The following is a 14916-nucleotide window of genomic DNA, read 5'->3' on the forward strand; positions in this document are numbered from 1 at the left end:
ACAACTCTTCTTAGAATAAAGACCAGAGGACACAGGACAATATCCAGACTACATACACACCTGTGAGAACCCAGCGCCTCGCGAAGGGGGTAAGATAGAAGCCCCGGCCCGGCAGGTCCCGAGCGCACCTCCCCCCAGCTCCCGGTGGGAGGAGAGAGGTCTGAGCAGAAGGGAGAAGGAGCCCAGGGCTTCTGAACACCCAGGCTCAGCCATCCGGACCAGAGCACAGACACAGTGCATGCGCGGGGCCCTGGATACTAGGGAAACAGAGCAGCAACAACGGTGAGCAGGTACCGGAGGCCGGCACAGAAGGACAAAAGAAAAGCGAGCGGCCATCTTTTTTTGTTGTTGTTGTTTTGTTGTGGTGAGTGCTTTTTGGAAGTCTTAAAGGGACAGGGACCCCAATACTAGGGAAACAGGGCAGCAAGACCAGCAAGCGGGTATCGGAGACCGGCGCTGGAGAACAAAAGAAAACCGAGCAGCCACTTTAATTTATTAATTTTTTAAAAATTTTTTGCTTTTGTTTTGTTGTGGCAAGTGCTTTTTGGAAGTCTTAAAGGGACAGGAACCCCAAAACTAGGGAAACAGGGCAGCAAGACCGGTGAGCAGGTGCCTGAGGCTGGCGCCAGGTAAGAAAAACGAGCGGTCATTTTTATTTTTATTTATATTATTTTTTTAATTTTTTGTGGTCGTTGTTTTGTTTTGGCCGATGCCTTTTGGAAGTCTTAAAGGGGCAGGGTGGGACACTTAGTCCAGAGGTAGGGAATCCGGGGATCGCTGGGCACTCAAATGCCCTGGGCTGCAGGGAGCATGGAGGTCCCTTACAGAGATAAATAGCCTCCCAGCTGCTCCCCCTCCAAGGCAACTCCACCACTTTGGAGAAGCGGCCAGAGCCAGGCCACGCCCACAGGCACAGCGGAGATAAACTCCATAGCAGCTGCACAGGAAGCAGAAGCCCTGTCTGTGCACAGCTACCCAAGCACAAGCCACGAGAGGTCGCTATTCTCCCAGGAGAGGAAGGCCACAAACCAAATAGAAGGAAGTTCTTCCAGCCCTCACTCTGCAAACTATTCCTATCACAATGAAAAGACAAAATTACAGGCAAACCAAGAACACAGAGACACCAGAGAAGGAGACAGACCTAACCAGTCTTCCTGACAAAAGAATTCAAAATAAAAATCATAAACATGCTGACAGAGATGCCGAGAAATACGCAAGAGAAATGGGATGAAGTCCGGAGGGAGATCACACATGCCAGAAACGAGATCACAGATATGAAGCAAACTCTGGAAGGATTTATAAACAGAATGGACAAGATGCAAGACGCCATTGATAGAATTGAAACCAGAGAACAGGAACGCATAGAAGCTGACATAGAGAGAGATAAAAGGATGTCCAGAAATGAAACAATACTGAGAGAACTGTGTGACCAATCCAAAAGGAACAATATCCTTATTATAGGGGTACCGGAAGAAGAGAGAGGAAAAGGGACAGAAAGTATCCTGGAAGAAATAATTGCTGAAAACTTCCCCAAACTGGGGGAGAAAAATAATAGAACAGACCACGGAAATACACAGAACCCCCAAGAGAAAGCATCCAAGGAGGACAACACCAAGACACATAATAATTATAATGGCAAAGATCAAGGACAAGGACAGAGTTTTAAAGGCAGCTAGAGAGAAAAAGGTCACCTATAAATGAAAACCCATCAGGCTATCATCAGACTTCTCGACAGAAACCCTACAGGCCAGAGGAGAATGACATGATATATTTAATGCAATGAAAACAGAAGGACCTTGAACCAAGGATACTGTATCCAGCACAACTATCATTTAAACATGATGGTGGGATTAAACAATTCCGAGACAAGCACCACACAAGCAAAAGATGAAGGAATTTGCTTCCAAAAAACCACCTCTACAGGGCATCTTACAGGGACTGCTCTAGATAGGAGCAATCCTAGAAACAGCACAGAACAAAACACCCAACATATGAAGAATGGAGGAGAAGGAATAAGAAGGGAGAGAAGAAAAGAATCTCCAGACAGTGTATATAACAGCTCAATAAGCGAGCTAACTTAGGCAGTAAGATACTTAAGAGGCTAACCTTGAACCTTTGGTAACCACGAATCTAAAGCCTGCAATGGCAATAAGTACATAGCTCTCAATAGTCACCCTAACTGTAAATGGACTTAATGCACCAATCAAAAGACACAGAGTAATAGAATGGATAAAAATGCAAGACCCATCTATATGCTGCTTATAAGAAACTCATCTCAAACCCAAAGACATGTACAGACTAAAAGTCAAGGGATGGAAAAAGATATTTCAGGCAAACAATAGTGAGAAGAAAGCAGGGGTTGCAGTACTAATATCAGACAAATTAGACTTCAAAACAAAGTGAGTAATAAGAGATAAAGAAGGACACTACATAATGATAAAGGGCTCAGTCCAACAAGAGGATATAACCATTCTAAATATATATGCACCCAACTCAGGAGCACCAGTATATGTGAAACAAATACCAACAGAACAAAAGAGGGAAATAGACTGCAATGCATTCATTATAGGAGACTTCAACACACCACTCACCCAAAGGGTAGATCCACCGGGCAGAAAATAAGTAAGGACACAGAAGCACTGAACAACACAGTAGAGCAGATGGACCTAATAGACATCTATAGAACTCCACATCCAAAAGCAACAGGATATACATTCTTCTCAAGTGCACATGGAACATTCTCCAGAATAGACCACATACTAGCCCACTAAAAGAGCCTCAGCAAAAACCAAAATATTGAAATTCTATCAACCAATTTTTCAGACCACAAAGGTATAAAAGTAGAAATAAATTCTACAAAGAAAACAAAAAGGCTCACAAACACATGGAGGCTTAACAAGACGCTCCTAAATAATCAATGGATCAACGAGCAAATTAAAATAGAGATCAAGGAATATATAGAAACAAATGACAACAACACAAAGCCCCAACTTCTGTGGGACGCAGCGAAAGCAGTCCTAAGAGGAAAGTATATAGCAATCCAGGCACACTTGAAGAAGGAAAAACAATCCCAAATGAATAGTCTAACATCACAATTATCGAAATTGGTAAAAGAAGAGCAAATGAGGACTAAAGTCAGCAGAAGGAGGGACATAATAAAGATCAGAGAAGAAATGAACAAAATTGAGAAGAATAAAACAATAGCAAAAATCAATGAAACCAAGAGCTGGTTCTTTGAGAAAATAAACAAAATAGATAAGCCTCTAGCCAAACTTATTAAGAGAAAAACAGAATCAACACAAATCAACAGAATCAGAAGTGAGGATGGAAAAATCACAACAGACTCCACAGAAATACAAAGAATTATTAAAGACTACTATGAAAAACTTTATGCCAACAAGCTGGAAAACCTAGAAGAAATGGACAACATCCTAGAAAAATACAACCTTCCAAGACTGACCAAGGAAGAAACACAAAAGTTAAACCAATTACGAGCAAAGAAATTGAAATGGTAATCAAAAAAACTACCCAAGAACAAAACCCCGGGGCCGGACGGATTTACCTCGGAATTTTATCAGACACACAGAGAAGACATAATATCCATTCTCCTTAAAGTGTTCCAAAAAATAGAAGAGGAGGGAATACTCCCAAACTCATTCTATGAAGCCAACATCACCCTAATACCAAAACCAGGCAAAGACCCCACCAAAAAAGAAAACTACAGACCAATATCCCTGATGAACGTAGACACAAAAATACTTAATAAAATATTAGCAAACCGAACTAGCAAACCAATAAAAAAAGTACATCAAAAGGATGATACACCATGACCAAGTGGGATTCATCCCAGGGATGCAAGGATGGTACAACATTCGAAAGTCCATCAACATCATCCACCGCATCAACAAAAAGAAAGACAAAAACCACATGATCGTTTCCATAGATGCTGAAAAAGCATTTGACAAAATTCAACATCCACTCATGATAAAAACTCTCAGCAAAATGGGAATAGAGGGCAAGTACCTCAACATAATAAAGGCCATATATCATAAACCCACAGCCAACATTATACTGAACAGCGAGAAGCTGAAAGCTTTTCCCCTAAGATCGGGAACTAGACAGGCATGCCCACTCTCCCCACTGTTATTTAACATAGTACTGGAGGTCCTAGCCACGGCAATCAGACAAAACAAAGAAATACAAGGAATCCAGATTGGTAAAGAAGAAGTTAAACTGTCACTATTTGCAGATGACATGATATTATACATAAAAAACCCTAAAGACTCCACCCCAAAACTACTAGAACTGATATTGGAATACAGCAAAGTTGCAGGATACAAAATTAACACACAGAAATCTGTAGCTTTCCTATACACTAACAATGAACCAATAGAAAGAGAAATCAGGAAAACAATTCCATTCACAATTGCATCAAAAAGAATAAAATCTCTAAGTGTCCATCAGTAGATGAATGACTAAAAAAAAAAAAAAAAAAAAAGAATAAAATACCTAGGAATAAATCTAACCAAAGAAGTGAATGACCTATACTCTGAAAACTACAAGTCACTCTTAAGAGAAATTAAAGGGGACACTAAAAAATGGAAACTCATCCCATGCTCGTGTCTAAGAAGAATCAATATAGTCAAAATGGCCATTGTGCCCAAAGCAATATACAGATTTGATGCAATCCCTATCAAATTACCAGCAACATTCTTCAATGAACTGGAATAGTTCAAAAATTCATATGGAAACACCAAAGACCACAAATAGCCAAAGCAATCCTGAGAAAGAAGAATAAAGTAGGGGGTATCTCACTCCCCAACTTCAAGCTCTACTATAAAGCCATAGTAATCAAGACAATTTGGTACTGACACAAGAACAGAGCCAGAGACCAGTGGAACAAACTAGAGACTCCAGACATTAACCCAAACATATATGGTCAATTAATATTTGATTAAGGAGCCATGTCTCTTCAACAGATGGTGCTGGCAAAACTGGACAGCTACATGTAGGAGAATGAAACTGGACCATTGTCTAACCCCATATACAAAAGTAAATTCAAAATGGATCAAAGACCTGAATGTAAGTCATGAAACCATTAAACTTTGGAAAAAAACATAGGCAAAATCTCTTAGACATAAACATGAGTGACCTCTTCTTGAACATACCTCCCCGGACAAGGAAAACAACAGCAAAAATGAACAAGTGGGACTACATTAAGCTGAAAAGCTTCTGTACAGCAAAAGACACCATCAATAGAACAAAAAGGAACCCTACAGTATGGGAGAATATATTTGTAAATGACAGATCCGATAAAGGGTTGATGTCCAAAATAGATAAAGCGTTCACATACCTCAACAAACAAAAATCAAATAATCCAATTAAAAAATATGCAGAGGAACTGAACAGACAGTTCTCCAAAAAAGAAATACAGATGGCCAACAGACACATGAAAAGATGCTCCACATCAGTAATTATCAGAGAAATGCAAATTAAAACTATAATGAGGTATCACCTCACACCAGTAAGGATGGCTGCCATCCAAAAGACAAACAACAACAAATGTTGGCGAGGCTGTGGAGAAAGGGGAACCCTCCTACACTGCTGGTGGGAATGTAAATTAGTTCAACCATTGTGGAAAGCAGTATAGAGGATCCTCAAAAATCTCAAAATATAAATACCATTTGACCCAGAAATTCCACTCCTCGGAATTTACCCTAAGAATGCAGCAGCCCAGTTTGAAAAAGACAGAGGCACCCCTATGTTTATCACAGCACTATTTACAATAGCCAAGAAATGGAAGCAACCTAAGTGTCCATCAGTAGATGAATGGATAAAGAAGATGTGGTACATATACACAATGGAGTATTATTCAGCCATAAGAAGAAAACAAATCCTACCATTTGCAACAACATGGATGGAGCTAGAGGGTATTATGCTCAGTGACATAAGCCAGGGGGAGAAAGACAAGTATCAATTGATTTCACTCATTCTTGGAGTAAAAGAACAAAGAAAAAACTGAAGGAACAAAACAGCAGAAGACTCACAGAACCCAAGAATGGACTAACAGTTACCAAAGGGAAAGGGGCCGGGGAGGATGGGTGGAAAAGGAGGGACAACGGGGGAAAAGGAGGGACAACGGGGGAAAAGGGGCATTATGATTAGTAGACATAATGTAGCGTTGGTGGGCACGGGGAGGGGCTGTACAACACAGAGAAAAGAAGTAGATTCTATAGCATGCATGGGGGGGTGGGAGAAAGGGGAGGGCTGTACAACACAGAGAAGACAAGTAGTGATTCTACAACATTTTGCTATGCTGATGGACAGTGACTGTAAAGGGGTTTAGAGCGGGGACCTGGTATACGGAAAAGCTTAGTAAACATAATATTCTTCATGTAAGTATAGATTAAAGATAACAAAAAAATAAAGAAAGAAAGAAAAGGATTACTCCCTGATAGGATAAAATTAACTGTAAATCAACGATTAATGCATGCTTTAAATATCCTTAATTTTGATCACTTAAAGGGTGTCAGATGATCAGCTATGGAGGTACACTTTTCTGATAATATCCCTTTCTCTTAAAAAAAATAAAGCAGTTCCTGGGTGGTGACCTCCAATGAGTTCTACACAATGGTATAAAGGGCATATCAAAGTGTGGGCAAAGGGTCTGTTTGTGTTTATACAGAGGATCAAAGCCTAATTTGGCTACCCAGAAAATGAACTAAGATACGATATGAAGAAGAACTTCCAACATCAACACTCTCTGGAAGAGTCATACCAGAAGATGATCATCAAAAAACCTCAACAAAGATCCAGGTGATGCTGCAGCTGTAGCTACATTCATCCCACCGGTTCCTGGACTTACCATTGGAATGAAGGAGATATCTAAACTGGCCTGTGCATACAGCAAAACAACAAATTTGACTGTATCTATACTGTTGGAACTCCACCAAGAATTAGGAGAAGTGCAAGTTGTAGTGCTCCAAAATCTTACATCTATAGACTATCTACTGTTAAAAGAACATATGCGATGGGAACCGTTCCCAGGAATGGGTTGTTTGAATTTGTCTGATTTCTCTCAGACTGTTCAAGTACAGTTGGACAATATCCATTATATCATAGACAAATTTTCACAAATGCCTAGGGTGCCTAACTGGTTTCCTTGGCTTCAGTGGAGATGACTGGTAATTTTAGATCTGCTTTGGTTATGTAACTGTATTCCTATTATATTAATGTGTGCGCGCAATTTAATTAGTAGTTTAAAACCTATAAATGCCTACGTTACTCTACAAGAAGATATGTCAAAGAAATATTCGATCTTCCCATGTTTTCTTCGGTCTGCTACCTCTATAGCTTTTCTTCTTCCTTCCTAATTACAACCCTTAAATAGAATTCGTGCCTCATATCGAATTCACCGAGTATCATAATTCCTCCAAGTGGTAAAGATACCTCAAGACAAATGCTGGGCATAGAAGCCACAGGGCATAAATCTGCAAAAAAGTAAAAAGCTGACCTTTTCAAACAATATGGCTTCTCTCTCACTTACCAACTTTACATTTCCCTGTATGGCCCCGGAAGATGACTGGTTAGCCAGAGACGGGTAAGATTCCTCAAGGGAGGAACATCCTAAGACAGGCACTGTCACAGGGGGGCCATCAGATGAGAAATTGGGGATCAACAGAGGTGAGGCTTAGAACCTCACCCCTCGTTTTGAGAGAAATCTTCTGCATCCGTGGATGTTTTATTGCCTTTGTCTAGCTTGGATTAACACATAGTTGGATCATCTACATTTGCTCTCTTACAACACTAAACTGTGTTTTCTACCTTTATCTTGCATCTACCTACTACTTCAGCATTTTATTAAAAATAAAAATAATAATAATATTAAAGGGAGAAATGTGGGATCCACATATAAATCAAGTATAAAAATCAAATGAATATTCATATTTGACCTGATTGTTTAAAGTTCATAATGCGAGATCAAAACCTAAAGTTTCTGTGATGACTGCCCTTGTATTGTTCACCATGTAAGAACTTATTCACTATGTAAGAATTTGTTCACCATGTAAGAACTTGTTCGGTATGCTTCAGAAGATTGGAGACTGACAAGAATTAGGCTTGGGGTGGATTAATGACTGTGCATTGAACATTGACTCCCCTATACAGAACTTTATTGTTGTTAACAACCATTTGATCAATAAATATGAGAGATGCCCTCTTAAAAATAAAAAAAAGTGAGTGTCTAGATCAGGCATAATGCTGCATAATAGAAGAGTTCTGTTTTCAGAGCAAAGAGATAAACGGAAAAATAGATTTTCTAAATTGGTCATTTTTAAAATTACGTAAACATCGATAATACTGAATGGAAACATCTCCAAAATCTTCTGTTAAATGAAAAAAATCATAGTATAAAAGAATACAGATAGGATAATTATGTATATGCTTATAGTATATATACCTATACATGGAGAGATGGAGTCAGAAATGGGGAGTGGACTCATTTTTCATTGTGTATGTTTTTCTGCTCTGAATTTTTTTTTAATCATGTACTGTATTTGTTTTATAAAAAATAATTTTAAAAATTATAAAACACAAAATGGCTGTTAATTGGTAAAAAAAAATGCTGAGATCTGGATCAAGACAGTCCCTTGAGTAACCCTACTCTTAAGACAAAACTTCAAAGGAATTAGGAATCACCTGTATGCAGCATGCCTTACACCCACCGCTACCCAAAAGGCCCTTAACTGCGCCTCCTCTCTCAGGTCACCGAGTGCACTCCCATCTGGGTGTGTACTGTCTGACAGTAAATGAACCTTCTTGTTGCAAAAGCCAACTGGACTTGTCTCTGAACTCTTTACCCTAATCAAGACAGAAACCCTCTGACCTCCACCTCCAGAGGTAAACATCTCTGTCACTTTGCTACTTCATTCAGTTTTCTAGTTTTAACTGGACTTGTCTCTGAACTCTTTACCCTAATCAAGACAGAAACCCTCTGACCTCCACCTCCAGAGGTAAACGTCTCTGTCACTTTGCTACTTCATTCAGCTTTCTAGTTTTACAATCCTTTTCTCTCTCCCTGTTTTATTTAAGGCCAGTGGGGAAGGAGTAGTTCTTAGAATATAATCTCACTCCATCCAGGGCTCCATAGCTCCCCAAATTCTGGGATTGTAGGGATATAATTCTCACGCTGTGCAGATCAAGTGGACACTGGGTGCCAGATGACACTGGCTTCAGGAGTTGCCAAGGAATATGCCCTGTGCTGAGCAACAATTCAATGAACTTTCTTTTTCTCCCTCTGCTCTGCCTTGCTCTCTACTGCCTGCACAGCTGCTGACATTTGCTTCTACTCTTGCTGTGATGAAATCCTTTCTTCCTGGCACACGTTTGACCTGGTCAAGAATTCTTTCCCTATCAGAGTCAAGAACTGTCCCCGATCAGGGTTGAGGTTTCACGTAGTACCCAGGGAGAGACCTGCCCAGCAACACCAGCATTCAGCTGCTGCTGTACAGGAGAGGGACCCACATGGGCTGAGTCCACACCCACAGCACGTTCCTGGAAAAGAAGGTGAGGCCAGGCGTCCACTCCTAACCCAGGGCCTTGGGCTCCTGAATTCTCTCCAATTCCTCTTTCCCATCCCTGGGCAGCATCTGCCACTGCCACATCTCCTACAACACTGCAGTCCATCTGGCTCTCTCCAGGTCTCCCCCAGAACTCAAAATAAACATACTTGTTATGATTCCTTTTTTAATGAAAAAATTCAATGCACGAGCTATAGAGGCAACAGCAGAATATTTCCTAATACAGGCCACCGTGTCTATATTACTAATGCTAGCCATCACTATCAATCTCATATTCTCTGGACAATGGGCTATTACAAAAATGTATGATACCATGGCATCTATCATCATTACCACAGCCATAGACATAAAACTGGGAATAGCCCCATTCCACTTCTGAGTTCCAGAAGCAGCACAAGGAACCCTGCTGTCATAGGGCATACTACTATTAACCTGACAAAAAAATCGCACCCATCTCAGTTCTGTGTCAAATTTCACCTACAATTAACATAAACTTGATAATACCTAGAGCAACAGTCTCAATTTTAAATGGAGGCTGAGTGGGTCTAAATCAAACACAATTACAAAAAATTACAGCTTACTCCTCAATTGCCCACATAGGTTGAATAACAACATATAATCCAACTATTACTATTCTAAATCTAATTTATATTATAATGACCCTATCAATATTCATTATGCTAGTATACAACTCATCGACAACAACCTTATCTTTGTCTCACCTATCAAATAAGACACTGCTATTTACAACCATTACGCTCACAGTCCTAACTATACTTGGAGGCCTTCCACCATTAGCCAGATTTTTACCTAAATGAATGATCATTTAAGAACTTAACAGAAACAACATAATATTACCAATAGCAGTGATAGCTCTACTAAACTTCTATTTTTATATGTGCTTACTCCACAACACTAACAATATTCCCAATAACCAACATAAAAAGTGACAATTTGAAGCTACAAAACACATAAAATTAGCCCCACCCCTAATTATTCTATCCACAATAATACTTCCACTAATTCCAACCATATCAATTCTAAACTAGAAATGTAGGTTACACAGACCAAGACCCTTCAAAGCTCTAAGCAAGTATAAAACACTTAACTACTGATCCTAAGGACTGTAAGACTCTATCTACATCACTTGAATGCAAATCAAACACTTTTAAGCTAAATCCTCACTAGATTGATGGGATACAAACCCATGAAACTTTAGTTAACAGCTAAAAACCCTAATCAACAGGCTTCAATCTACTTCTCCCACTATTAAAAAAAAAAAAGTGGCAGGAGAAGTTCCGGCAGAATTGAAGCTTCTTCTCTGAATATGCAATTCAGTATGCAAAGCACCTCAGGACTTGGCAAGAAGAGGACTTTACCTCTACCTTTAGATTTACAGTCTAATACTTATTCAGCCACCTTATCCATGTTCATCAATCGATTATTTTCAACTAATCACAAAGATATCGGCACATTATCCCTACTTTTTGGCACTTGAGCTGGAATAGTGAGACCTGCTCTAAGCCTTCTTATGCTGCTGAACTAGGCTAGCCTGGGACCCTCTTAGGTGGTGACCACATCTATAATGTAAGTATGTAACCGGGCACACCTTTTTAATAATTTTCTTTATGGTGATACTATTATAATTAGGGGCTCTGGAAACTGACTAGTGCCTTTAATAATTAGTGCCCCAGACATAGCATTTCCCCATATAAACAACATAAGCTTTTGACTCCTCCCTCCCTCCTTCCTCCTTCTCCTAGCATCCTCTACAGTTGAAACAGGAGCTGGAACCGGATGAACCGTATATCCCCCCCTTAGCAGGTAAATTAGCACATGCAAGGGCCTCAGTGGATTTAACTATTTTTTCTCTTCACTTAGTAAGTGTCTTATCAATTCTAGGGGCTGTTAACTTCATCACAACTATTATTAACATAAAACCTCCCACTATAAGCCAATATCAAACTTCACTATTTGTGTGATCAGTTCTAGTTACAGCTGTACTCCTCCTACTGTCCCTACCCTGTTCTAGCTCCCAGCATTACTATGCTTTTAACAGATCGCAAACTACATACATTTTTGGATCCTGCTGGGGGAGGGGATCCAATTTTATTATCAATACTTACTCTGATTTTTGGTTACCCCGAAGTATATGTTTTAATCCTTCCTGGCTTTGGAATCATCTCTCATATTGTAACCTACTATTCTGGGAAAAAAGAACCTTTTGGGTATATGGGCATAGTCTGGGCAATAATGTCAACTGGCTTTCTAGGCTTCATTACGTGAGCATATATATTTACAGTAGGCATAGACGTTGATACACAAGCCTGTTTTATATCTGCCACTATAATTATTTCAATTCCAGCAGGTCTGAAAGTATTCAGTTAATTAGCAACTCTGCACAGCAGAAATGTAAAATGATCCCTGGCCATATTATGGGCCCTAAGCTTGATTTTCTTATTTACAGTAACTGGCTTAACTGGTATTGTACTAGTTAATTCATCATTAGATATTGTTCTTCATACTTACTATGTAGTAGAGCCTATTTTATTATGTGCTCTCCATAGGTACAGTTTTTGCTATTATGGGGGGATTTGTACACTGATTTCCTCTATTTTCAGGATACACCCTCAACCCTACATGGGCAAAGATTCACTTTACAATTACATTTGTGGGTGTTAATATAATTTTTCCGCTCAACATTTTCTCAGACTTTCAGGAATACCACAATGTTATTCTGATTACCCAGATGCTTACACAACATGAAATACTGTGTCATCCATAGGATCCTTTATTTCACTAAGTGCCATTATAATTTTACTACCTGAGAAGCTTTTGCTTTTAAATGAGAGGTGCACATAAGTAGAACTAATACTGATCTTGAATGATTACACAGCTGCTCCCCACCTTACATTTGAGGAGCCTGCCTTTGTAAACTTAAGCAAACAAGGAAGGAATCAAACCCCCCAAAAATGGGTTCAAGCCAGTATCATAACCTCTTTCTCAATTATTGAAGTAGTAGTAAAATTTACATAACTTTGTCAAAGTTAAATTATAGGCCTAAGTCCTGTATAGTTCCACGGCATGCCCCTTTCAACCCAGGCTAAGGGGCTTTGGGAGCCATAAGCCTACAGGGAGAATGAACTCGATGCTACTGACATTTACCCCAGGAAACTGACCCTCTGGCTGGGCTTCACGGTGCCCATCAGGGCCTGTAAGTAACTCCAAGGAGAGGGGGGTCTGGGGGTTTATGTGCGCTTCAGGCCTCCTCACCTTCTCTGTCCCAAAGCTACCCTCTGTTTTGATGGCACCATGGAACAAAATGTTAACTCCTATCCTGTACTTCATTATTTATTAATTTTCTAAAAGCATGTACCAGATTGAGTTGCATCAGCAAGCAGGAATGACCACTTCACTAAGTAGCCGGCCTAGATGGCTGCAAGACACAAACTACCCATTCCTACACCCACAGATGCATGTATATTAGGGCAGCCCGAGTTCACCTCCAGAGTGCCAGAATACAGTGTCTCTACAACACTGACCCATAATTTTTGCTCTTAGGAAACTTCACACCAAAATACATACAATAAAATGCACAAATTGTAAAGTTCGATGAATTCTGACATATGTACAACACATCACCATTGCCTAGATCAAGATATCAAATATTCTCATTTTCTCACCCCTCACCTACTTCAAGACATTTTTGCCAAGGAGGCATACAGATGGCCAACAGATGCTCAATATCACTCATCATCAGGGAAATGCAAGACTAAACCCTATGAGATGTCACGTCCCATCAGTCAGAATGTCCAAAATCCAAGAGACAATAAAGTAACAGGTGTTGGCAAGGATGTGGAGACAACGGAATGCTGGTGGGACAATGGCTCCAAGTTGGTGCAGCCACCATGGAAAGCAGGAGGGAGGTTTCTCAGAGAACAGCTGTGCTGTCTGTCATGCTATGGGATGAGGAAGGGCACTGAATGGTGGCTTGCTAAGGATGCTAAAAGGAATTACCTACCTGCCTCGTGTGACCCTGGTGGTAGGGAACAGCAGATGTTTGCAGAAATGGATCAAGTAGAACTTTCATAAGTTGACTTCAGAGAGACAAAGTTGTTCCCTGTGGAGACCTTATAGGAAAAACAAAAATGTCAGTAAGAGGGTGAACCTGACCTACTGGGCTTCCCCACTAAGAAGGGACAGTCCACTAACAGATGGCTTTTCGGAGGCAGAGAGAGTAGGTCACAGGGGGAAGCCCTGATTTGCAGGCAACCTGCCAGGTGGAAAGGGGTGGGGAAGGATGCTCTCACCTATGACTATGCATGCTCCAGGGGCCTCCATGCTGAGACCAATCTCCCCAGCAGCCCACCCCAGTCTCCCCACCTGACTTCTCTGCTAGAGAGTTATAGAAAGCCATCTGCCTTCCTCAAGCTCTCCTAGTGCACAGGCACCCAGACACAAACACTGTCCCAGGCCACACAGTGCTCTAACACACACACACCACCATGTGTGCAAGAGCTACCACACGCACACACACATGAAGGAGGGCAGCTGACACCACAGCGAAGCATTCACCAGTGGGCCAAGCCGCCACCACGCAGCCGCAGGGACCGTGACACAGTCCCTGGACTCCCGCGCTGACCCGTTTGGAAGCACAGGAGGCCCTCCCCACCCCCGAGGATGCACCCTTGCAGCAGCCATGCCCGCATGCCCACCGACCAGACATCCGAACCATTACCTGCAGTCAGAGCTTGTGGGCCTGGGGAGCTCCCAGCTGAAATCCAGTCCCCTTCCTGGCTGGGTAGGTGCATGCGCTGCCCATGGCTTTCCATTGCCCACCCACAGCTTTCCACTTTTCTCCCGGGGCCCATGCAACACCCTCAAACCCCCTGATAAAAAAGCCAACATGAGGGCGGCTACTTACTATGCCCTGAGGCTGCTGCAAGGCGGCGAGGCCTGTGTGGGAACCAGGGAGCCGGGTCCCTGGCAAGGGGGTCCCTGTTGGTGGTGGTACGAGTCTGAGGGCATCTGGCAGCGGAGGGCCGTGAGCGTCGTCGGCAAAGGCAGCGAGCGACTTCGGCGTTAGCGGAAGAAGGCATTGGAGGGCAGCAGTGGCAGCAGGCGTCCAGGGCAGGTGTCAGCAGGAGGCAGCAGTGGGCAGGGACAAGAGAGAGGCGGGCTCCAGGACAGGTGGCTGCACTTTGGTGGAGGGAAGAGGCGTCAGAGGCCTTTGGCTTTGCCTGGTGGGTGAGCATGCTGGGCGTCGGGTGTGGGCAGACTCCGTCCCCTTACACTGCTGCCCCTCCACCCCGGAACCAACACCAACCAACACAGCCAG

At 41.7% G+C, this 14916-nt stretch overlaps 1 protein-coding gene across 1 annotated transcript in view; it reads right to left on the reverse strand.

Annotated features, from left to right (window-relative positions):
* Nucleotides 1-14916, reverse strand: part of LOC108407881 (uncharacterized) — a 60131-nt gene that overhangs the window by 42148 nt on the left and 3067 nt on the right. The window contains exons 3-4 of the mRNA XM_037009759.2: nucleotides 14503-14777; nucleotides 13600-13708 (exon numbers count right to left, since the gene is read on the reverse strand). Of these exons, the coding sequence (XP_036865654.1) occupies nucleotides 13665-13708; nucleotides 14503-14777 (319 nt within the window). The 3' untranslated portion in view covers nucleotides 13600-13664. The remainder of the gene's footprint in view (nucleotides 1-13599; nucleotides 13709-14502; nucleotides 14778-14916) is intronic.

The sequence above is a fragment of the Manis javanica genome, chromosome 2 (genome assembly GCF_040802235.1).
Source record: "Manis javanica isolate MJ-LG chromosome 2, MJ_LKY, whole genome shotgun sequence".
NCBI lineage: Eukaryota > Metazoa > Chordata > Mammalia > Pholidota > Manidae > Manis > Manis javanica.